The sequence below is a fragment of the Ursus americanus genome, chromosome 32, assembly GCF_024610735.1.
Source record: "Ursus americanus isolate L20-20 chromosome 32, mUrsAme1.1.p, whole genome shotgun sequence".
NCBI classification, from domain to species: Eukaryota; Metazoa; Chordata; class Mammalia; order Carnivora; family Ursidae; genus Ursus; species Ursus americanus.
Genome location: NC_142158.1, coordinates 7,972,650 through 7,996,372, shown reverse-complemented (window position 1 = coordinate 7,996,372; position 23,723 = coordinate 7,972,650). Strand labels below are relative to the sequence as shown.

The 23,723-nt window shown below is 52.9% G+C and overlaps 2 protein-coding genes across 2 annotated transcripts in view; one reads left to right on the top strand and one right to left on the bottom strand.

Moving 5' to 3' along the window:
• SLC22A23 (solute carrier family 22 member 23) overlaps positions 1-23,723 on the top strand; it is a 173,032-nt gene that overhangs the window by 140,586 nt on the left and 8,723 nt on the right. Inside the window, exons 5-9 of the mRNA XM_045811557.2 lie at positions 3,529-3,656; positions 11,742-11,844; positions 13,817-14,049; positions 15,682-15,714; positions 16,918-17,041. Coding sequence (XP_045667513.1) covers positions 3,529-3,656; positions 11,742-11,844; positions 13,817-14,049; positions 15,682-15,714; positions 16,918-17,041 — 621 coding nt within the window. The remainder of the gene's footprint in view (positions 1-3,528; positions 3,657-11,741; positions 11,845-13,816; positions 14,050-15,681; positions 15,715-16,917; positions 17,042-23,723) is intronic.
• PSMG4 (proteasome assembly chaperone 4) overlaps positions 3,650-23,723 on the bottom strand; it is a 45,538-nt gene continuing 25,464 nt past the window's right edge. Inside the window, exon 3 of the mRNA XM_087858239.1 lies at positions 3,650-4,852. Coding sequence (XP_087714365.1) covers positions 4,755-4,852 — 98 coding nt within the window. The 3' untranslated portion in view covers positions 3,650-4,754. The remainder of the gene's footprint in view (positions 4,853-23,723) is intronic.

The following is a 23,723-nucleotide window of genomic DNA, read 5'->3' as shown; positions in this document are numbered from 1 at the left end:
AGGCGAAGGACGTGGGCTCCTGAGTCAGACTGCCTGGGGTCAGTTAAGCTCTGCCACCTAACAGCTCTGCAGTTCGGATGATATACTTGAACCTTCTGTGCCGGATTGTTCTCATCTGTGAAATGGGGGTAATATCACTACCCCGTCACAAGCTCGAAAGTATCCAGTACGTGGGAGATGTGCAGAAGAGTGCCTGGTGGTTGTAAATCCGGTCCTAGGGAAGGCGGTTTGCGATGCTCTTGGAGCTTCTGTACCTGGGCCCTGCCTCTCTCCCTCTCCTCGTCTCTTCCCAGCTCACAGTCAGCGTTCCCGTTTTACCAGCTTGCAGTCCCCCAGACACATGCTGTTTCATGGCCCTGCGCCTCTTCTCGGGGTCCTGTCCCCACGCACACCCCACAGCGTACTGCACCCGCTCATCTCCCAAGAAGCCCAAGCATCCCGCCACCCTACAGAATCTTCCCCGGCACCCCCACACACACCTGCCCACTCTGGTTCTTGGCCCCAGTTGTGTCCCATACTGTACAGACTTCTATCCAAATCACTTGTAAACCGTGTGTGTGTGTGTGTGTGTGTGTGTGTGTGTTTAATTACTTTAGTTGTCTGCCTATCTATTTATGTACAGAGCTCTCCTCCTACAGGACTCTTACGTTGAGGTCAGGGATGTACCCATTTGGGATGCATCAACACCTATTAGAAACAAATAACTTGGTGACAGACGTCTGAGTTCCAAAAGAGGCCCGCACCCACTTCTTAAAGCTGATGATCATAGCATGCCTTTGCAGATGGTGCTGTCCTTGAACCCTCTTCTACAAGCTTTGCAGTTCTCAAGGATTCTCTAGGAAGAAACTTGCTCATTGTCGTTTCTCATAAGGATGTTTATTTTTCCTATTGATTTTTATTTATCCAAAGTCTATTGTCTTTAGGCATGATTTGGGGGTGACAAAAAGGAGGGATAGAGGGTGACAGGGCGTCAGGAGTAGGGCAGCATCCCTGAGACCCGCGAGCCCATGCGCCACCAGACCGCACATGACGCCTTCCCCCGGGACCCTGGTCTCCGTCTGTGGCTCGGAAACCTGGGAAGAGAAGCCTCTTGTCCTGAAGGCCCCGGGCTCTGTGGGTCCTGGTGGGGTTTCATGCCTAGACTGATAGGATATCAAGAACAAAAATATTGGCTTTGTATGCACAGTGCAGGGCTTTCCCTTGAAGACAGTGACGTCAACTAGCCATCGCTTTGTAGTTTCCTGGAGCTGTCACTCACCTCCCATTCAGGGCTCAGAACTGTTCACAGAGCATCTCACGACGGTTCTCCCCACCTAGTCCCACCCTGTCGGCAAAGCTTTAGGGTAAACAGAGGAAGAGGACCTCAGCTTGCTGGGGGACATGAACACCCATGTTCTGGTGGCCGACGTTCCTTGCTTGTTTACTTGCTCTGTGCCTTCAGCCCCGGGTGCCTGGGGATCCCGGCTGCTGCCTCCTGGGCTCTGGGCCTTGCTCTTCCTGCATCGTGCTCCTTTCTGCTCTTGATTTCAAATTCCGTTCCCTTCTGTGGAGTTTGTGCCATAAGCATTTGATGTAAATTAGTTCAAATTACTTTTAAAAGGACCCCAAACTTTCTCATGTTGTAGACCATATTTTACACTTCAGACACCACCTGCAAAACACGTTGTGCTGTCAGAGTAATATATGAGCTGGTTTTCTCAGATGCCTTCTAAAAAGATTCTCCCAAATTGGCTAAGCATATTTGGGCCACCTGTGAACGTGCCCGGCTGAGGAAGGCGGCAGCTCTGCACTGGGGTTGGCAGTGGGGACCCCTGCTGAAAGGCACCCCGAAGTCCAGGTGGCTCCCGGGTCTGGTATGCAGGCCACAGCCATGCAGACCCTCGCCGGGCCCAGTAGTCAAGGGCCGTGGCAGGTGGCCTGCCACATTGTGGGCTGTCCTACGGGGCATCTGGGAATTGGGGATGCTTCTGAGCTGGCCTGAGGCTCTCTAGCCAGTCTCCCCAGCATTGTTGATAGGAGCGCCTCTGATCCACTCAGAAGGCCCCTGCCATCACCCACCCGGGCCCAGCTGCTCAGAACGGCCCCTGCGAGGAGGGCTTCAGCCAAATCATGACCTAAAAGCTACAGTCCGAGGAGCAGCTGAACCCACTTCTCAGTACCCAGTAACTTGATCAGACATATCGGAGAAAGTACAACATGGAAAATAAGCTTGCTTTCATAGTTGTGTGTGGGATCGTGCATGAACGAACGGAAGACCCACAGTCCAGCTTCGGGAATACTTTAATTCGAGGCTCTCCAGAGCTTGCACGGCTTCTGAGAAGTCGCTGCAGTGAAAACTTCTTAGCGGCATCAGTCACGACTCCTTGATACCGCGTAACTGAAATAAAACGGGGTGATAACTAGAGCCCGGGCCTGATGTCCAGCTTTTGCTTTCCTCCCTGTTAGGGCTGCCCCCTCTTCTATGGTCAAGTTCGAAGGGAACATGACCCCATCTGTTACTACACAAGTTGTCTGTGGCTGCTTGGGCACGTGGCAGTTGAGTTAACCACAGAGACATCGCTGGCCCGCAAAGTCTAGAATATTGACTGATATTGTCCAGGAAACGTGAGCTGACCCCTGCTCCAAACAGGCGCCCTGTTCTCCTTGATTGACTTGTAAATACTGTCATAAAAGTAAACTTAAAAATGCGCCGATAGTAAAACCGTAGTGGGTTTTTTTAACTGGGACTCCGCACAAGCTCTCATCCTAAAAACAAACAAGGAGTCTGTTGCTAATGAAACTTGAAGCGTGCTGGCTTGTGTGGCCTCATCTCAGAGATGTGGCATGCGGCTAGCAGCAAAGTAATTCTAGAGCTAAGTCCTGGGAAAGCCTTCTTCAAGGGTTCGAAAACTGAAGATAACTGTCCAGTGGCTCACGTCGTGCATTTTTTTTAGATTTAAAATCATGCTATTAATATTGGGTTTTTGTGACAAAATATAACAAAAGCAGCCCTTCAACAAACTGCTTAAACCTGCTTTAGAAATTCACGGTTAGTTTGAAAAGTTTACACTGATTTCTTGACACGATTGGTAGGATTGTTATTCCTATCTGCTACCTTTTGAAAATCGTAATTTTTATACTTTCTCAAAAAAAAAAAAAAAATAGACCCCACCCCTGCCCACAGGCTAGCTTCTCTGATTCAGCTCATGAGAGTCCTGAACATTCACAGGCCTCCAGAATGTCACCCACCTGTGAAGTTTCTAGGCCCAGGACAGAAGTTGTGTTTTCTTTGTTTTTGTTTTTTAATGATTTTATTTATTTACTTGTCAGAGACAGAGAGCACAAGCAGGGCGAGCAGCAGGCAGAGGGAGAAGCAGACTCCCCGCTGAGCAGGGAGCCCGATGCGGGGCTCGATCCCAGGACCCTGGGATCCTGACCTGAGCTGAAGGCAGACGCGGAACCCACTGAGCCCCCCAGGCGTCCCGAGCTGTGTTTCTTGATGCCCTGCAGAACTGAAGACATTCACCGATTCCCTTTGTGTCTTTGAAGGATATTCCCCGAGTCCCTGCGGTGGCTGATGGCTACCCAGCAGTTTGAGGCTGCAAAGAAGCTGATTCTGCACTTCACGCAGAAGAACTGCATGAACCCCGAGAGTGACATCAAAGGCGTGATGCCCGGTGAGTGCCGCTCCCTTCAGCCCGGCAGCCCCACCCCAGTGGGGAGAGGCGCCACCGGTCCCGGGCGAGGAGTCAGCACGGTCTTACCACGCGGCTGCGTTCGCCGTTTCCGTCGTGGTTGGTCTGCAGCTGGACCAGGAATGTGAGGGAATTGAAATTCTCTCCACCTTCTAGGTGTTGGATTCTTTCCTGGTCAAGTCTAACACCCTGCGGTGCCCCACCTAGCCTGTCCGGACCCAGGCGTGAGGCACGAGCCTCAGATGCACCCAGTCGCCCGGGAATATTTGCGAGGGGTCCAGCCGAGTCTGGTACACAGCCGTGCCTGTCAGCCAGGTTTATACACCTGCAGAGCCCTGGCCAGGGGTGGAACCGTCCACACCGCCTCTCTCTTCCCAAGTACGACCCTCAGAGATGCCACTGTCCGTTTCCGTCATGACCTATGTGTTGGGCATCTGAAGAAGTAGGAAAGTAAAGTCTTTTCATAGAGCAGTTTAGATTCACTTAATTTTGGGGGGAGGGGATTTTTATTTACATTCAAGATAGTTAACATATAATATATTATTCGTTTCGGGGGTCGGATCCGTAGAATGTGTGTGTATCGGGAGCCTCACCGTGAGCTAGATCTGGGCTTTCAGGCTGGGGATCCGTCAGTATCACCAGGAAGTTGTTAAAATCCATAGTTCCGGTTCCCTCCCTTGTACTTAGAGACTCTGATCCAGCAGATTTGGAACAAGTTCTGAGGAACTGCATTGTTCATAAGCACGAGAAGAGATTCTGATGTGCACAGACCCTTTGAAAGTCCTGATAAAACCAACCCCAGGCTCTGACCCATGGCAACAGCTGATGGTACTGTTGCTATAATTTCCCAGGAAAATACTCTGCAGGCCCTGCCCAAGAGAGACTAGGTACATCCCCCCTTTTCACCATGACCTGAAATTCTGTCGAACAGAAATTTACTAAATGCCTGCAGTGTGCCAGGCACTGTCCTAGAACAGAGAAGGAAACGGCTTACAGCTTTTTCGTGCAGCTTACAGGCAAGCAGGGGAAGGCATACAGTGAACAATGAAATGTACAATCCATCAGGAGGGAGGCATGCTGTCAGAAAAATCCAGAGTGGAGAGAGAGAGGGTGGTGGCGAGGGATCACAGTCAGACGCTTGGGGGAGGCCAGCTCCAAGGTAACAGGTGAGCAGAGACCTAAGAGAGGTAGGAGAATGTATGCGTCACGTCTCCATTCACAACGGGGAAGGAACACGTGGGAAATCTGAATCACACAGGCCAGAAGGGGCTTGTGGAATCAACTATTCCATGGTTGCTAGATAGGCTTTTCATTAGATTCCTGATTCAGATCTAGGGTCTGTGGTCAATACAAGTTCCCCAGATGCTGCGGCTTGACCAGAATGGCGTCCGTGCCTTGGCCTGGACCCATGACCTGGGAGGGGGGGACAGCAAGGCTCGGCTGCATCCACCTGTGGGGCTGGCTTGGTCTGCCTGGCACTCCAGCACAGGCAGACGGGCTTGGGAAGCCTGGAGCCCTTGCTTTACTGGAATAAAGAAGGCCATGGGCCAGGTCTGCTTTACACGAAGAGTATTGAGTGCTGGTGCTTTGCAAAGGGGCCCACGGTTCCTTTTTATCCAGTGACAATGAGAATAAATAGGATGATATTCACATGGTGCTTATATATGTTAGTCACTTTTCCAAATGATTTGCAAATACTAAATATTTAATGCTGAGTGCTTTACGTATATTAACTTAGATTTCTTCACAACAGTCCTGTGAGAGAGGTAGTATAATTATCCTGAATTGAGGAGAGGAGGCTGAGGCACAGAGAGGTGAAGTGTCCTGGCAGAAGTTACACAGTTAGTAAATAGTTGAGCTGGGACTTGAACCCAGGAAGCCCAGCGGAAGCAGCTCCACTCAGCTGCTTCTGAGAGAGGAGGGGGATCTCACAGAGACACCCCTGTCACTGTAGAGAAGAATGAGTATTGAATTCATTTCCCCTTTGGGGACCATGTCTGCTCATTTCGGAATGTCCAAGCCATCTTCCCAGACTTCTCCAGGCCCCATTCATTAGCAGGTTAATGCTCTTAAGTCCTACAGTATAATCTGTTTCTGGCATTTCCCTAATGAAATCACCACATTCCATTTCTTTCCGGTTAAAATATTGTCTGGGAAAAGCTTGTTTTCTCAATCCTAATTATACTGATTCATTTTCCTCCTATTTTTGGAAAGTGGTATTAAATCTTTTCCCCTTTCCTTGCTTATGAGTTTTGCTGCTGTCCCTGCACGAGGCGGGGGAGAGGAGGCTGACACATGTGACTTCAGCCCCACTTGGGAGGGTTGTCACGGCACTCACTGCTGGGGACACACAGTTCCCATCCGCCTCAGACCTCTGCTCACTCCCTGCTGTCAAATGCCTTGATGCCAGCGCTGGGGGAAGGCAGCTGTCTGTTTCATCGGAATTGGCCCCTTCCAACTTTCGGAGGCTGCTTTTATCTGCCTGGAATCTTCTTCCCATCACCTCATCTTGTCCACCTACCAATCCCTGTCCCTTACCTGGTCTACCTGCCCTGTCTCCATCTTGCTGCCCGTCCCTCACACCACCTGCCCAGAAATCCCTCAGCAGCCTCCCAGGGCCTTGTAGCTAGAACCGCAAGACTGCTGAGACCCTGTCTCACCTCTACCTGCCTCTCGAAGACTCTGCAGCTTGCATTAGGCTCTGAGAACACACTGAACTGCAGGTCGTCCCTGCCCCAGTTCTTCCTGGGTGACACACCACATTTGCTTCTCGTCACAGCCTTAATGAGGTCGGTCCTCACATCACCCCTGCTTAACATACGGGGAAGTGGGGCCCAGACAGGCTAAGTGTTGGGGAGCATTGCCGCCCACTGCCGATGTCCCTCCATGTGGAAGAAGCAAGCCTGTGCAGGGAGTGGTGTCCTCTGTCCTCATGCATCAGGCCCTCTCTGGGCAGTGCCCCCGGAGAAGCCCGCCCGGCCCCGCATTGCCGGGATGGGAGGATGCGTTCCCACCTCAGGTCCAGGTGGGGCTTCACCCAGCCCTTCTCAGTAATCAGGCTTGGATTCTGCCCTCTCCTGCCCCGCTCCGTCTTGTCGTTCTGTTCAGAAACAGGTGAGAAGCGGGTCTGTGTATCCAGCCACCTCAGTGTCCCCAGGGCTAGGTCACTTGCCCAGAGTCCCAGCACTAGTGAGTGATGACACGGAGGCTGGCCTGGCTGGCTGACTCCGGTCCCCTGCTCCCAACCCCGCTGGCGGCCACCTCTTCCTCCTCCTCCTCCGGGCTTCAGGCCAGCTGCAGCCAGGTGCCTGGAGAGGCCATCACAGAGGCCAGCACTGCTGTGTCACTTGTCACAATTTGGGGTAGATTTTAAAGAGCGAGCTATCTGAGGTGACTTTGATAAGATCCCTATAGGCGTTCTCATCCGCTTGCTTCGGAACACTTATTCCTAATGGCCAAGTGCCATCATCTCTACATCTGTACCTGAGGGGGGAGGGGCTGCGTGGAAGAGACAAGGTGCTGTCTCTGCTTTTGCGCATGCGCTCAGGGCCTCCCAGCCACTGCCTTGGAGCTTTTAGTGCACACATTTTATAATATGGTTCTGGTAGCGGTGGGGCCTGCTGCTCCTCCTCCTCCTCCTGCTGCTGCTGCTCCTCCTCCTGCTGCTGCTCCTCCTCCTCCTCCTGCTGCTCCTCCTCCTGCTGCTGATCCTGCTGCTCCTCCTCCTGCTGTTCCGCCTCCTGTTGCTCCTCCTCCTGCTGCTGCTCCTCCTCCTCCTCCTGCTGCTCCTCTTCCTCCTGCTGCTCTTCCTGCTGCTCCTCCTCCTCCTGCTGCTGCTCCTCCTCCTGCTGCTCCTCCTCCTCCTCCCGCTGCTCCTCCTCCTGCTGCTGCTGCTCCTCCTGCTGCTGCTGCTGCTCCTCCTCCTGCTGCTGCTCCTCCTCCTGCTCCTCCTCCTCCTGCTGCTGCTCCTCCTCCTCCTGCTACTCCTCCTCCTCCTGTTGCTTCTCCTCCTGCTGCTGCTGCTTCTCCTCCTGCTGCTTCTCCTCCTGCTGCTGCTGCTCCTCCTCCTCCTGCTGCTCCTCCTCCTCCTGCTGCTCTTCCTGCTGCTTCTCCTGCTGCTGCTGCTCCTCCTCCTCCTGCTCCTCCTCCTCCTGCTGCTCCTCCTCCTCCTGCTGCTCCTCCTCCTGCTGCTGCTGCTCCTCCTCCTGCTGCTGCTGCTCCTCCTCCTGCTGCTGCTGCTCCTCCTGCTGCTGCTGCTGCTCCTCCTCCTCCTGCTGCTCCTCCTCCTCCTCCTGCTGCTGCTGCTGCTCCTCCTCCTGCTGCTCTTCCTGCTTCTCCTCCTCCTCCTGCTGCTGCTCCTCCTCCTCTTCCTTTCTTCTTTCCCCCACTTTTTGTCTTTTTTCCCATTTCTAGAACTGATGTTTTTCCAGTTTCAGCAGGCACGCATTAGCAGTGTACACAGTATAAAAGCAAAGCCAGTTAATCTCACCTCCCCCATCCAAACAAGTGCAGATGGTCATCTGTGTGCCTCGAGTGATCTTGCACTGTCTTCTCCTCAATCTGTGCTGTCCCGGAGAAGCATGGTTTGGCCCCTCACGTGGATCTCTCCAGCATGTAGAGGTCATGACTCCTGTGTGTCTGCAAGGACACCTGTCCGTTCTGCAGCTGGTGGGGGAGCCGGGACCGTCTTGGTCAGCCAAAGCACTGGCCAGGAGCGCACCTGCTCACCGGGGCCATGTGGGGCTCCACCCGCTTTCCCTGTTTGGTCCTCATATCAATGCTCCGAGTCAGGGGCATTGTCCCACTTCCCAGCTGAGAAACTGAGGCACAGAGCAGCTTTCCCAAGGAAGCTCAACGAAAAAAATGAAGACTGGGATTCTGCCAGGTCTGTCCGAGCCCTTGCTGCCTCTCAGGTGAGGTTGTGACCTGACAGGGATCGGCTGAAATGCAGAAGAGAGGGGACAGGGGGCTTCAGGGTAGCGTAGGAGGAGCCCACTCGTCAAGGCTCCATAAGCCCTGCTTGGTTTTGTTTTAGACTCTTTCTCATGGCTGTGAATCCAGGGGATCGGAGAGCTTGGGAGGAGGGAGACGGAGAGGAAGTGCTTTTAACAGCCACTTCCTTGGTGCTCAGGTCTGATCAGCTCACGCACGCCTTTGTACTTCTGTGCAGCCACGTGCACGGCGGACTCAACGTCCGGCTGTCGGTCTGATGACTGGAGACACGGAAAGTCACCTGATGGCTCTCACAACTCAGAGCTGGGGCATTTTTGTCCCAGAGACATAGACTGCGCGCTGAGGAAGTTTTAGGTTGTTGGTAATAGGCTGGTGATGTGTGTGCCAGAAACAACATATCAATAGCCCCAGTCAGGTTAATTTAATTCTGTTTAGAATAATGCAGTTACCTCTGTAGACTAGAGTCAGTTCTGTAGACCTTGGGCTCTGCAGTTTAATGTTATTTTAAAAAGCCCCCAAACCCACCACTCAGATCACAACTGCAGCTGCTGCAGCTTCTTTAAACGTCTGTGTCATATACAGTCATGTATTGGCCGTTAGGTTTGGGCCACATTACAGAAAAGAATTTCAACTTCTATAAACATTCTAACAGCCGTTTTCTTCTTGGACGATGTCCATGGTGAACAAGTGTGGCTACTACAATTGATTCCTGATGAGTTTGATTTTTTTTTTTTTTAAGATTTTATTTATTTGAGGGGCGCCTGGGTGGCTCAGTCGTTAAGCGTCTGCCTTCAGTTCAGGGCGTGATCCCAGAGTCCTGGGATCGAGTCCCACATCAGGCTCCTCTGCTGGGAGCCTGCTTCTTCCTCTCCCACTCCCCCTGCTTGTGTTTCTTCTCTCGCTGGCTGCCTCTCTCTCTATCAAATAAATAAATAAAAAATCTTAAAAAAAAAAAAGATTTTATTTATTTGAGAGAGAGAGAGACCCAGAGAAAGTGTGAGCTGGGGGGGGTGTGGTTTGCAGAGGGAGAGGGAGAAGCAGACTCCCCACTGAGCGGGGAGCCCGACATGGGGCTCAATCCCAGCACCCTGGGATCACGACCTGAGCCAAAGGCAGATGCTTAACCGACTGAGCCACCCAGGTGCCCCCTGATGAGTATTATAACAGTGAAGATACTCAGACCATTGGATCCAGCATTATCTGTTAACCATTCTATTTCCACGTTCTTTAAAAGTTTTTTAGTGTTTTAACCAAGGGGAAAGGATATTTGTAAATCAAAGTAGCCTATGTTTGCAGAGGGGAAAATAAAGGTTCAGAAGACCTCGGGAGTTGGGGGGATCCATGAATAGACAGCTGAAGTGCTAGCTGTTCTAGCTTGTACAGAGACCTCAATTTTGCACCTAAATATGGGAAGGAAGAAAGTTCTGGAAACCAGGTGGCAGGGCATCCCTCAGACATCGAAAGGCTTTTCCTACTCCCTTCAGTGCCCCAGCTGGTGACATTAGTCCAAAAAAAAATTATTTAAATAAGTAACTCCTAAATCCTCATGGTTAAGCACCAGATTTTCCTTCAGACTGTAACAAATAAGGTTTGTGACCCTCCTGCCATGGGATGGCAGGAAGGAGGTAGAAGAGGAGAGTTGAACTGGGGACATCCCGGGGTGGGAATGGCCCTAAGAAGTACCAGAGAGCCCTTCAGCTTGGTCTCTTCTGCAGACGCTGCTCTGGGGTCCCTCCTGAGGCAATTCTCTTTCTTCCAAGCTCGGAAGCCATTCCTCAGTAGACTGGGCCTTCCCACCCATACTGCTTGTTTTTGTTTGGTTGTTTTGCTTTTGTTAGTAAACTTACTTTGAGGTTTACAGAAAAGTTGCAAAACCAGTACAGAATTTCTGAATACCCTGCACTCTGTCTCCCCCATTGTTAACATATTATCACAGGACCATTGTCTCCGTTGAGAAACTGCCCCTGGTACACCTGACCGACCCCAGTCTTTCCCTGGATGTCACCAGTCTCTCCATGAATGACCGCCTGTCCCAGGATCCCACTTAGTGGTCGCACCTCCCCAGCCCCCTCTGGTCTCTGCCTGATTTCTTGTGGTCTTGCAGTCTTGAGTTGCACGGGCCACCCAACCGATGGGTTAGGTCTCCTTTTCCTTTTTGAGCTCCCGAGTAGAGAATGACTCCCCGAGGACCCGCCTGGCCGGGAGAGCAGCAAGGGGCCTCAGAGGCTGAGTGTGGGACCTTTCTGCTCCCAGACGCACGGGGAGATCCCAAAGGCGGGGGCATTTCCTTGGAAAGAAAAAAACCTTCTCTGTGAAACGGCCAGGTCGGCAGCGGGGCTTCGGCACGCTCTCGTCAATGTGGCGCTGGAGGCTGTGGGAGTCTTTCCAGAACGGCTTTCAGAGCGAGTCTGAGCCTCTCGAGAAGCTCTTTCTCATGCCCTAGGAGCTGCGCACAGCGCTCTGAGGCCAAACCATGTCCGTCTCGCTCAGGTCGCAAAGACCTTCGAGCGTGCACTAAGATGTGTGTGTATGCGTGTGTGCAGACGCTCGCGGCTGCCCTTCTGCGCACACGTGTTCGCTCACGTGTGGAGCTGGCCTCAGCAGGTGGCTGCACCCTGGGCAGAGTGGAAGGAGCGCTGCAGCCACACGTCGCTGCTCAGGGGGTCAAGGAGCGTAGGCGCACGAGCCGCTCCTGGCCGCCGAGCAGCAGGCAGGGCAGGCAGCTCAGATGCTGCACAGAAAAGCCCCTCTTGGTCAGTAGGGCCTGAACCGGATTAGTGCCTCCGTAACCTAGAATGTCATTTGGTTTTGTACCCAGGCAAAGCGGCGTGAGTCCACCCCAATGGCTTATTTGTTCGGATCCTGCTTCTAAAGGCCTCGCAGTGGCAAGGGACACGGACGGCACGTGTGGGCCCTTCAGGCCCCACGGGGAAATTGGAACTGCAAAGCTAGTGTCTCTGTGGTTCATTTTCTATCCTGAGAGCCAGACCCTATCCCCTGGCTTAAAGAAAAAAAAAAATGTTTCCCCTTGTCATGATGCCCAAATTCGGGAACATCTGGGAGGCCGCCTGCCCGGGGCCTTGCCGAGAGGTCACAGGCCCTCTTTCCCCGCAGAGCTGGAGAAGGAGCTTTCCCGGAGGCCCAAGAAGGTCTGCATCGTGAAAGTGGTGGGAACCCGGAACCTGTGGAAAAACATCGTGGTCCTGTGTGTGAACTCGTGAGTCTCAAGAGGGACACGGAGAGGGCAGAGGTCAGGGAGAGGCTGGAAAAGAGGGGGGCTAGAGGAGCGGACAGCGGGACCCTCCTCTTCGCACAGCTGGATCCTGAATTATGGCCATACAGGGGCCTCTGACCAGCCCAAGGCTTTGCTCTTCGCTGAGAGGCCCTGGGTTAAGCCCCAGCATCAGTGTTACCAGGAAGGTCTTTCTCGTGTTGACTCACAGTTCAATAATCTCGCCCTTCCCTGACCACACAAGGTGGCCTTCACTCAGGGTCAGAGGTCACTTAAGGTGAGGGGGTGTTAACTCTCATTTGATGTTAGAGGCTATGTGGGGGGGGGGGGGGGTTGACACTCGTCCGTGAAAGGCCTCAGGATTTCTGTCTGGGAAAAAGAGAGGCCCAGGGTCAGGGCTCTGGTCCCACCGTTCCCTACAGCTGTTTTTATCAAAGCAGCTCCACTTAATCAGTTCTCGATGTGGGGGTTCCTACATACACCCTTGTCCTACACTCGGGGAGACAGAGGCCTTAGGCACACGGTGGGTCAGGGCCCGAGCCCTGAGGCTTCAGCCTCCCCGCCCAGAGCTGGCTCCCGACAGGGCCACCATGCCGCTGTCCAGTCTCAGACAGACGCTAGCTAGCTAGGCTAATGGGACCATTAAAAATGCAATGACCTCTCCAACTTTTATTTCAGGGAAAAAAACACAAATTGTGACATAGAGGAGATGCCAAGTTTCCATTTTAATGCTTCATGTTTGGGGGAAGGGGAATCCATCTCTCTGACCTTGTTACCTGTTGTGGTCAGAAGACTGCCTTTTTACCAGCACAAAAAGGTAGAAGATTTCCATGAGACTTCAGTAGGCTGAGAAGCAGAGACAGTCAGCTGGGATCCCGAGAGAGGAACCGAATCTCACCGGTTGCTCGATGATAAAACGATGGCCCCAGCAGGCCCTCTGCGGAGGATTTCCCAAGTGGAAATGAGTTCACTTGGCAAACAGCAGCTTCCTCCTGTGGGGGCAGGGGTCTGTTGCAGTTGACCTTGACGCATCCTCATGGTGTGATAAAAGCACTTTGATTTCCCCAAAGCACGGAAGAGGGGTTGGGAGAGAAGGAAATTTTTGGCTCTGGGACGGCTGCCGAGTGCTGATGTCATGAATGAGCTCTCACGGCGCTTCCCACGTGGTGCGCGTGCACCTGCAGCCTCGTGGGGGGGGGCGGGTGCATTCAGATTCCCATTTCCCAGACTGGACATCTGCCTCCAGCGGTCCCGACACACGTTTCCCAGCAGGTTTATATGATCCTCTGGGGGCAGGAAAGAGACTTGACCCAGGGCAAAGGACGGGCAACAGTGATAAATTAAGAGTGGAAACAGAGTCTCCCAAGACCAGATGTCTTCATTTGGCCTGACTTCCTACAGCTTTCCCAGGGCGTGTCTGTCAATAGCAGCAGGAATGGGTAGTTCTCTGGATGGATCCCCGAGTTTCCAGAATTCTGAATGCTAAAGGAAGAGGCAGAGGCCCAGATAGGCAGGATGTCTTCGAAGTTGTCCCTTGTCAGCTCCGCAGACTGGTGCAAGCTGCTGAACCTCCATAGGCCTTTTTGCCCATCTGTGAAATGGGTCTGACGGGAGCTCCTAGGGTGCCCACGTGGGACGAAGTGAGCTGATGCGTGGGGAGTGCTTCGTCATGCATGCTGGATTTGTTGGATGGTGTTTGAACGGAAGGTCTCACTGCTTTAACGCCCCCACTCTTCTGCTAAAGGATGGCGGAGGAGAGCGAACCTCCCCCCCCCATGAGGGGCAGGCTCCTGTCGTGTCTCTGAAGTCCCTTTGCCTTGCACGGGTCATGCTCTCGCTCGCGGTGACAGCATGTTTGCCGTGACGTGCCGAGTTGCCTCTTTCCTGGTCATTGATCCCTCCTGCCTCTGTCCGCCTGCCCACTGCCCCCCCCCCCCCGGCTGTGTGTCTCCCCCAGGCTGACGGGCTACGGGATCCACCACTGCTTTGCACGGAGCATGATGGGCCACGAGGTGAAGGTGCCGCTCCTGGAGAACTTCTACGCCGACTACTACACCGTGGCCAGCATCGCCCTGGCGTCCTGCCTGGCTATGTGCGTGGTGGTCAGGCTCCTGGGGCGCAGGGGCGGGCTGCTGCTCTTCGTGATCCTCACCGCCCTGGCCTCGCTCCTGCAGCTCGGCCTCCTCAACCGTGAGTGGGGGGCGGGGCCTGGGGCTGGGGGGCGGAGCCTGGGGGAGGGGAGCTGGACTGGGACAGAAGGGTGTTTGACGGAGCTGGGTGAGACTTGAGGGAAGTGTTCTGTGACCTGAGCTATGATTCCGAAATCAACAGCTTGAGGAAAGTGCCTCGGGAAGGAACGTTTGAACTGGAATGTCCCTGGTGACTACCGTGGATGGAGTGCACCGTGCTTCCCCCGCTCCCCCGCCCGGCCCTGGGCCTGTAACTGGGAGCCTTCCTGGCTACACCTCATTCCTTGCACATGAGGCCCCCTGAGCCCCAGTGGGCATGACTTCACGGAGGCCCAGCCTGTGCCTTTGTCATACGTCACGTGATGAGAAGAACAGAGTGCCCTTTCATGGGAAATCAGGGGGACATTTTGACAGCCTTGTATTAGGACACTGCTTTTCGGCAGCTGTTCCCAAGTTTATCAGCTTGTCTTTGGGCCAAAGAACTCCTAAGTGAATGTTAAAAATAATTCACAGAAAAGCTAGAGAATCCATGCAGGCCCTGCAGCTGTATGACGGGGGCCTGACAGCTCCCCGTGCAGGGAAAAAGCCCCAGGCATCCCTCCGACCCGCCCAGAGCAAGGCAGCTGAACCTTCTCACACCAGGCCCGGTGCCCCTGGGGAAACGTGCCCAGGAGAGCCCACCCGAGCGCTGGGAATTCGACTCCGGGACTGTCCCGGCGCAGCACACATCGGAGCTGCTGAGCAAACAGAAAGCCTTCTCGTCCTCCAAGGTGTGGGAGTCAGCGTCCAGAACAGAAGAAAAAGAAAAAACTCAAAACTCTCTCAACCTCTTCATGCAAACTGGATTAAAGAGCAGCTCCTTTCCAACTCGGGAGCAATGTTCCTAATCTGGTCACGTTCCCATGCATTCTGCCTCTTGCTGGGAGACGGGTCTTATTTTCAGCTGTGACAAATAAGGGAACAGAAGTGGTGTCTGTCCCCTGGTGGGGGCTGCCCAAGCTACCCTCCCAGGAGCCCTGTGCAAGCTCCCGAGCTTTGGGTGCAGGGAGGGGCAGTGCCTGGGAGTGTCACGGTGCCCTCTTTGTCCCTGAGCAGGAAAGCCCCAGGAACTAGGTGCACGCGAGAAGCCAAGCCGTGAGCATCAGGGCTCAGAGCACACAGAAATGCCGCCCCACGGATCTGCCCCCGCGGTACTTGCTGGGGCACAGACTGCAGCAACCCGCGAAGAATTATTCACAATGAAGTGAAGCCTTCAGTTTGAGGCCTAGAAGAGCTGCTAGAGTCTCTGTTAAGAGTTCCGTTTTATCCCCGTATTGGGAGGCCAGAGGTGTTTTCACCCTCCCCTCCGACAAAAAGAGCTTTGTCCGTCGGGTGCTAATCCCCGGAGGGGACTCTATTACCCACAGGTCTCTGCATCCTTCTAGCACTTGGCCCCCAGCAGGTGTTGGTCCTGCTCCCCAGTGGGCCTGGCAGGGGGGCAGTGGGGCCAACCCAGAGCTGGAAGGGAGTTCACTGAGAACCCAGTCACATGGGAAAAGGTAGTGGCTTCATACCTAATGGCCTTTCTTTCTCCTCCCCTTGCCCACTGTCTTCATCCTCGTCCACATGGGGGCCGTCATTTCCGGGGGCGCAGTGATTGGGAAGTACAGCCAGCATCCAGACTCAGGTGAGCCTCCAGTGCCCGTGCGGTGCACTTGACCGCTTTTTATTGCACCCAGATGGGCCTTTTCATCAAGACTCACAGACCTGTGGTTTCCCCTCCCTGTCTCTCTCCCCCTCTCTCCTTATCCTTCAAGAGTTGCAGCTGAAGTTGGCCGTAGGTTGGACACTATAAGCATACATTTGTATTCTCTACTCCTTCTCGCCTCGAGAAAGAGCACCTCGTTTCCCTGTCTGTGCCCGGCTTGCACGCATGGCCTCCCCTCTCCCCCCGGCCTCGGCAGTCAGCCCGGGGCCTGCTGCAGCTGCTCTTACAGACAGTGCCTGGGTGACATCAGAAAGCCCCAGGGAGCCTGGACACCTGGCTGACTGTGCCGCCAGGGGAAGCTGCTGTCCCCCTTTGTCCCTCACGGCAGCTTGCTGCTCTCGGCCACGGGGATGGCAGAGCTGCTGGTCGCATGTGCCTGGCCTGCCCCGAGCCCGTGCTGCCGAGACTCTGCTGTGAGATTCCTGCATTCAGGATACAGCCTTGCAGGGAACTGGGCTGACCAAATGTATGACCCCAACCGCATGCCAATGCTCTGTGCTAGATGCGGCCTGGGTGTGTGGTCAGACTCTGGTGTCATTTGCAAAGTGCTCGGGTCAACTGAGCACTGTCCCTCCAGGCCATAAATTCTTCTGTTTGGGTTATTGGAGTTTTATTCCCGTCGATCCAGCCTAGCATACCGTGTCCTAGGTACTGGACAGGTCAGATCTGAGGCCAGAATAGCCAGGGCTCTCTGGAGGCAGAGGCCTCGTTTCTCCGAAGGCTGGGATAGAAGGGGACGTTGTTACAGCCCCAGGGAGACCACCAGCCTTCCCTCCTGCCAGGCATGGCTTGTGGCCTCCGGAATCCTGGCCGAGTCCGTGTGAGCTACAGCATTCCAGGCCCACAGGGAATCACGGGAACCCCAACAAAGCCTTCTGCCAAGAGGGTCTGACCTGTTACACCTAGAGGTGCTCCCCAGTCTCCAGAGGGAACTGAGTGCCCCAGGCTGCACCCCGCACTGGGGAAGGGGGATGGGGGAAGACCCTTCATGTGGCCCTAGACCCTCCCCTGTCCCTTGTCCAGCTGCTGTCTCTGCATTGCCCCCCACCACCTGCCTGCCAGCCTCCTTTTCCCTTCCCTTCTGCCCGCCCCCCTCACTGTCTCCCTCTGATTCTCCTTCAGGTATGAGTGATAGTGTCAAGGACAAATTCTCCATCGCGTTTTCCATTGTGGGCATGTTCGCCTCCCACGCAGTGGGAAGCCTCAGTGTGTTCTTCTGTGCAGAGATCACCCCCACGGTAATCAGGTAGGTCATGGGAGGTGCCCCACACCACGCCTTCTCCCTGAGACTCCGGAGGGGGCTGGGTGTCGTAGCAGGGCTCCTGCGGAATGAACCAGCATCAGCTGTGTCCCGCCCTGGCCTCCGGACCAGGGTGCAGCATGCACGCCGGGCATGTCAGGGCTTCCGATGGGGAGCTCTGCCCTGACTCTGAGGCCCCTGAGAGTCAGCTGAGAACTTGACCCTGGGCTCCATCCAGGCAAGGAGCCAGAGGAGCAGGGAGGGTGCAGGAGGCGCTGCATGGGGGTATTAGCTCGGGCTTAACCACTTTTGTCTTAGCTCACGGAGTGACGTTTGATCCCTTCTTGGTGCTAGTCCCAGATAGTGGTACCTGGATGCTACCCACCCTTGAATGTTATTCAGGTTACAGCGTAATAAAAGGGTGTGTCTTCATGTAAAAGGGCATCACTTAGCTACAGAATCATGTCATTTTCCTGGTAATTACTGTTTGTGACTTACGGAAGAGCTCTTCGGGACTGGCATCACACTGAACTTTGCATGGGAATATCATTAGCATTGCTAACACACATGCTTTTGGAAAATATAAATTGTGAATAAATTAGGCAATTATTCAGCTGTGAAAGAAAACCCAGAAGTCAGCATGATGACACCCGTCCACCCTGACTTTCCCACGCAGGCAAACAAGTAGAGCCCAGTACAGTTCCAGGCAGGACTCGTGCAGACTAATTACTTTAGCCCCTCGGGTGCTAGTAAGGGCTCTGGGCAAAGGCAGGTAGGTTCACGGACTTTCTTCCCACATTTCCAGGAGTCATGCTGACAAGAGATCTTTCACATGACCTCATTTTGCTTCATTCTCCCAGAGTTTTACAGTGCACACCATGTCTGAAGGCTACTCGGTGCCTGTGGGATACAATGCCAAGGAATTGTGTATGTAAGGAAAAAAGGAATTGAATGCCAAGTAATTCATCCTGTTCGGACCCTCTCCTAAGCGAAGAGAACAGCCTGAAGCTTATTTCAGGCTCCAGGTTGCAAAATGCCTCAGGCAGACAGCATCTCCCTCTGTGTCTTTTCTTTACCTAGTTAAAATTTCCTTCCTTGACCAAAGAATCCAGCGAAGAGGGTTCTTTCACTAGAGCAGAAGTCAAGGTTGGACCTCTGGCTTTCCAGCTGCTCTCTCTGCAGACTGGTGTGATTGTGGACCTTTCTTTGGGGGTGGTCACCCCTTAACTCTGCTGGTTGGTGGACCTCATTAGTCATTGTTGCATTTTGCTTAACAAGCTAAACTGAAGGAAAAACACTATCCTCTTCCTCTTCGGTGCAGACCTGCCAAGATTATTTGGGGATAGAAACTCAACAAATACGTTCTTCAATTTGGCTTGCCAAGATGACACACTAGAAAAAAATTTGACCTTCGGTGCTGTTTTTGTACTCGCAGAGGGATGAAAGGAGATCGAGTCCAAAGGGGGTCTCTGGCCGGGAGGGAAGGGGTCCTGGTGTCACTCCTGAACCCCTCCCCTTCAGCGGCCTGGCTCTTTCTCCCAGACACAGTCGGGGATAGTTCCCCTGCAGTGACCTGGGACAGAAATTGACCTTCCTCCCCTCCCCTGCAGCTAAATCCCAGATAAACGAGGGAGAGCGGCTTGGGGTCTGTTTCTCTTTTACTCACTGAAGCCTAATTGACATACAGTGTTTCAGGAGGTTCATTTTTCTTAATACCAAACGAGCCCTTTTCTACCAGGCTGTTATTAAAAACATCCCTTCTGAACTACAGCAGTCGCCCCAGGGAAGATGCCAGGACTCACTAACGAGAAGCAAATAGGAGGATAAGAACTTTTTTGCACAGACGCTTGTGGAAATCCGTTGTCCAAGGACAACAGACTCACTGGAGTCTAATGAACGTATTAATTACTGTTGTGCGTGAGATCGCATCCAGACTTGGTTGCAGAGACGTGCTTCCCTCCCCCCCAGGCCTGGTCTGGATGCTCTCCACTGGCAACAAGCTGTTGCTCAGGTCGCTTCCTGAGGCTTCAGAAGCTGGCTGCCTCTGCAGGCAGATGGGGAGGACCCTGTGTCTGCAGCACCCTCTCCCCCTGGGCTTGGTTAGAAGGGGCCCCGGGGCCTGGTCAGTCTAGGAGCAGTCGATGGCTTTTTTGTGCAGGACTATCTTTTCTAGGCAGTGTCTATCTGGAAGCTGCAGGCGGGAGCCCCTGAGGCCTTCACCGTCCTCCTCACCCCTCACCAAAGCGGTCAGTTCAGAGAGGAGGCAGGCAGGCGCTGGCGGTAACAAGCTCATTTCATTGTCGGCAGCTGCACACAGGCTCCCTCAGGGCCCCTGGGCCTTCGCTGTTACTGCTCTGTTCTGTCTGAGCTCAGCTGCTCATTCCCGATATCTCCGGCTTTCTTCCCCTTCGGGCTATCCCACTCCCTTCTCCAGAAACTTCTTTATTAGAACTTGCTTTCTTGGAGAACTTCCTTCTGAGTAACTCCTCCCTATTCCCACCTTGGGACGAAGAACTTGGGCCCTGATGTCCTCCGCTCTAAAGGTGCCTCGAGAACAGGCACCAAGGACAAAGATGGCCTGTGTAATGTGGCATCTGGAGTCTGTTAAACTTCTTTAAAAATTCATGTCTTAAATATATGTGATATATTTACATATATAATACACACATACATAGACAGACACACACACGGATAGAACGAACAAATGCTAAGGTCCAGGAGCGAAGGCACGCAGGCTAGGATTCAGAGCAGGATGGAGAACAAACAAAGCGTAGGGGATGTGGCCGCGAGCCTCAGATGCGGATCTTCCGCCAAGAGAGCGGATGGAGCTGTGTGTGATCTCAGAGGCCACTTCCCTCCGCGCGGCCCTAGGCAGGTCCCTTAGCCAGACTTCATCTCTGCCCTAAAATGAGACGAGTTAGGACTGCCTCGTTACAGGGTAGTGATGCTGAGGGGAGAAAGAGAATATAGAAGGGTCCAGCCTCAGGAGATGACAATGGATATTATTAATGATTCCTACCTGAGTATTTTTGGCAGTTATATTTATTTCTGCAAAACTGGCACAAATATTTGTTTATCCTTGACTTCACAGAAATGGAGTCAAGACAAATTAAGTAAGACAGAAGAGGAAGTGAGAAATGGGAGGTTTGTTTGTTCTGTTTAAACTCAAGATGCTTGGTGTTCACATGTTTAAAGAACGATTTGAAGACTCTGGAATTCTTAATTTAAGCTTGCTACTTCTAATAATAAGTCTGCCTGTGTATCGCCTTTATATCCTTAATTTAGATATTATTACTAGTGAATTAAAGATATCCAGTGGATATTAAAATTTTCTGTGCTCCTAAAGCACAGGGAGGCGAAATTTGCACACACACACACACACACACACACACACACACATGTCCCCCCCTTCTTTTATTTGTAAATTGAGGTGGCTGCCTGCTTTGATATTTACACATGGGCATATGCTGCCCTCTAGTGACAATCTAAAGAAAAGCAGAAAATGCACAAAGTTAGCATTTCAGGGGAGGAAAAGGAAGATAAGCCCCTGAAACCCAAGCGTGTAATAATGACCCCATTCTCTAAACGGAGATTTCACAAAGACAACACAAAGCCAAGAATGGTATAACAAATTCTTTCAAAAGCGTTCCTAACCTTAGTGAAAAATTTCAAGATAAAACCAAACAGAAAATTGCTTTTGTGGAAAAAATACATAAAGAAACACTGCATATTATATATGCACACGTATGTAGACTGCATTTTATATATGTACACACACTTACATACGTGGATACTTACGTAAGCTGTCTAATCCTACCGTAAATATATTTGACATGATTTATTAATATAATATATATTTTGGCATTATGAAGCAAGACTTTGTCCCAGGCTGACCTCTGTGCACACCCTTCCCCGTGGGTGTGTACTCTCCCTTCCTGGAGGTTAACTCTCATGTGGACTTTATAAGCACTGAGCAAGGTCAGTCTCCATCTCTGCTTGTCCGTGCCATCCACGTGTGGTGACAGGGAGGTCCCACGGAAACCCAGAAGCCCTCAGAGAAAAGGACGTCTTCCTGGTATTAAAGCCCCAAGGAGACACATCCATTATCCCTGGCATCCATCTGTCCCTTGCAACAGCCTGTGGCTTCCGGAGTGGCCACAACAACCAGAAGGACGAAGCAGCTATTTCAGGTGTTCGTGTTCTTAGCTCCCATCACATCGCTCTTCCTGACGGTCACCTATTTTTAGCCCGCCCCATTCATTTGGGTGAGCTGACCTTCCTACCTAGGAAGCCAGTGTAATCCATAAACATCCAATATTTATTAAGCATAAATAATACGTACTGGTTGGTATTCTAGAAAATAATCCTTGCCCTTGACAAGCTCATGGACTAAATAAGGACAGTAGGCATACGAAGAAATACTAACAGAAAGGTGCAGAGTGTCTTCAGAAGGTGGTCTGGGACCCTCTGCTTGGGACGGGGGCTGGTATCTGGGGGATGCCCCCCAAAACATTACTATTCCTTATTTGTGTCCCCTTGACAGCCCAGTAGCACAATGGTGTGACTGTTCCTACAGCCCTTCCCGTCACTCCCTTGGCAAAAGGCTTTCTAACACATAGGACTGGTGACATATCACAGCCTGGGTGAGAGGTGGCTGTCTTTTCTTCCATAGCTAAGGCTAGGAAATTCCATCACTCGCTGAGTGTACTAGTTATCTATTGCTGTGTAACAAATTATCCCAAAACGTAGTGGCTTGCAACAACACGGGCTTGTTGTCTCACAGTTTCTGTGGGCAGGAGTTGGCAAAGCCTAGCCAGGCCCCCCGCCTGGGGTCTCCCACACGCTGCAGTCCCCCAGGGTAGGATCGGTCTTCAAGCTCATTCAGTAATTGGTCTCGGTGTGTTCGTACTGCTAGAGCAGAATGCCACAGACTGGGTGGCTTATAAACAACAGTAATTGAATTCTGGAGGCTGCAAGTCCAAGATCAAGGTGTCCACAGATTTGGTGTTCAGTTAATCTGCTTCAGGGTTCATCAACGGCCATCTTCCCTCTACCCCTCACACAGTGGAGAGGTGAGGGAGCTCTCTGGGTGCCTTTTCTTTTTTTTTTTTTTTTTTTTAAAGATTTTATTTATTTATTTGACAGAGATAGAGACAGCCAGCGAGAGAGGGAACACAAGCAGGGGGAATGGGAGAGGAAGAAGCAGGCTCATAGCTGAAGAGCCTGATGTGGGGCTCGATCCCATAACGCCGGGATCACGCCCTGAGCCGAAGGCAGACGCTTAACCGCTGTGCCACCCAGGCGCCCCTCTGGGTGCCTTTTCTAAGGGCAGGAATCCCATTCGTGAGACCTAATCACTTCCCAAAGTCCCCGCCTCCTAATAACCATCACACTGGGGATTAGGAGTTGAACATATAAATTGGGGTGGGTGGGGGGACAGACATTCGGACCAGAACAGCGGATTCAGTTCCTCACTAGCTATTGGACCAAGAGCCTCAGTTCCCTGCTGGCCGGAGGTCACCTTAGTTCCTTCCTTGCCACCTGGAGTAGAACAACGGAACAGCTTGCTTCATCGAAGCCAGCAAGAGAATCTGCTAGAAGTCAGTCTTTTGTAACCGAATCATGGAAGGGACATCTCATTACCTTTGCCATATTTTATTGGTGAAAAGTAAATTACTAGGTCCAGCTCACACTCAAGATACAAGGGTATGTACGCCTGGAGGTGTGAATCATTGGGGCCATTTTAGAAATCTGCTGGTCCCTGCCCCTGAAAACCTCTTCAGTCTGTGAGGGAACCCCCACACAAACACAAGAGTCTTTGGGCTCCCCGAGCGGGCTGAGGGAGGGGACGGGCGGGGCAGCTGGGCAGAGCACTTCTGCAGCTTGGTCAGCCTGTGCTCTGGAAGCCTTGGGGGGGGTCGCAGGGGGCACACTGAAGGGACAGGGGCCCCAGGAGGCATGTGTGTATGCGAAGGAGCAGCAGGAGGGAGTGAGGCTTCGTTCCAAAGGGGCAGTGAGCCGGAGCAGGGGTCCCTGGAAGGATGGGGGGGTGTGAGGCAGCTTCAGGAGCCATCCCGTGGCGGGTGGGGGGGGGGGACTCGGGGGGTGGGGAGAGGAAGGACCATAGCGGTGCCAGCACACTCTGCCCCCCTTTGGAGGCTCTGGACCCAAGAGAAGGGCTCAGCTTCTCGTCCTCCTTGTCCTCCTCGCAGTGCTTGAACTTGCTCAGCCCCCGGCCCAGCCATCAGGCTTCTCCCCAGTGCTCCCCGGAGGGACACCAGCACCCCAACCAATCCACTGATCTCCCTGTCCTCCCTTCACCTGCAGCTCTTTGTTGCTTGTTCAGTATTAATGCAGCAAGAAAGACGTTAGAAATACAGCACTATTTCTGCCTCGTGAGGCCAATGAAGAAGGAAGAAGGAGCTTAGACAACTGGGGATGATAACAGCTAGCGTGTGCTTGGCACTTCCTGGCCCGGACGTAGGGACGCCAGCGCCCCGGTCTCTGCTGATGTGCCCTTCCTGTCTCCTTGTCTGAGCCTCCGTGAGGCTTATGGGTGGTGGAGTCAGAATTCAAACCCAGGCCCGCTGGCTCCTGACCTGTGCCCTTAACCGGCGCACTCCGGCCCCAGGAGCAGGAGCGTGTATTTGGAGGCTGCTCCGGCCTGGCCTGTGCGTGCAGGGCGCTG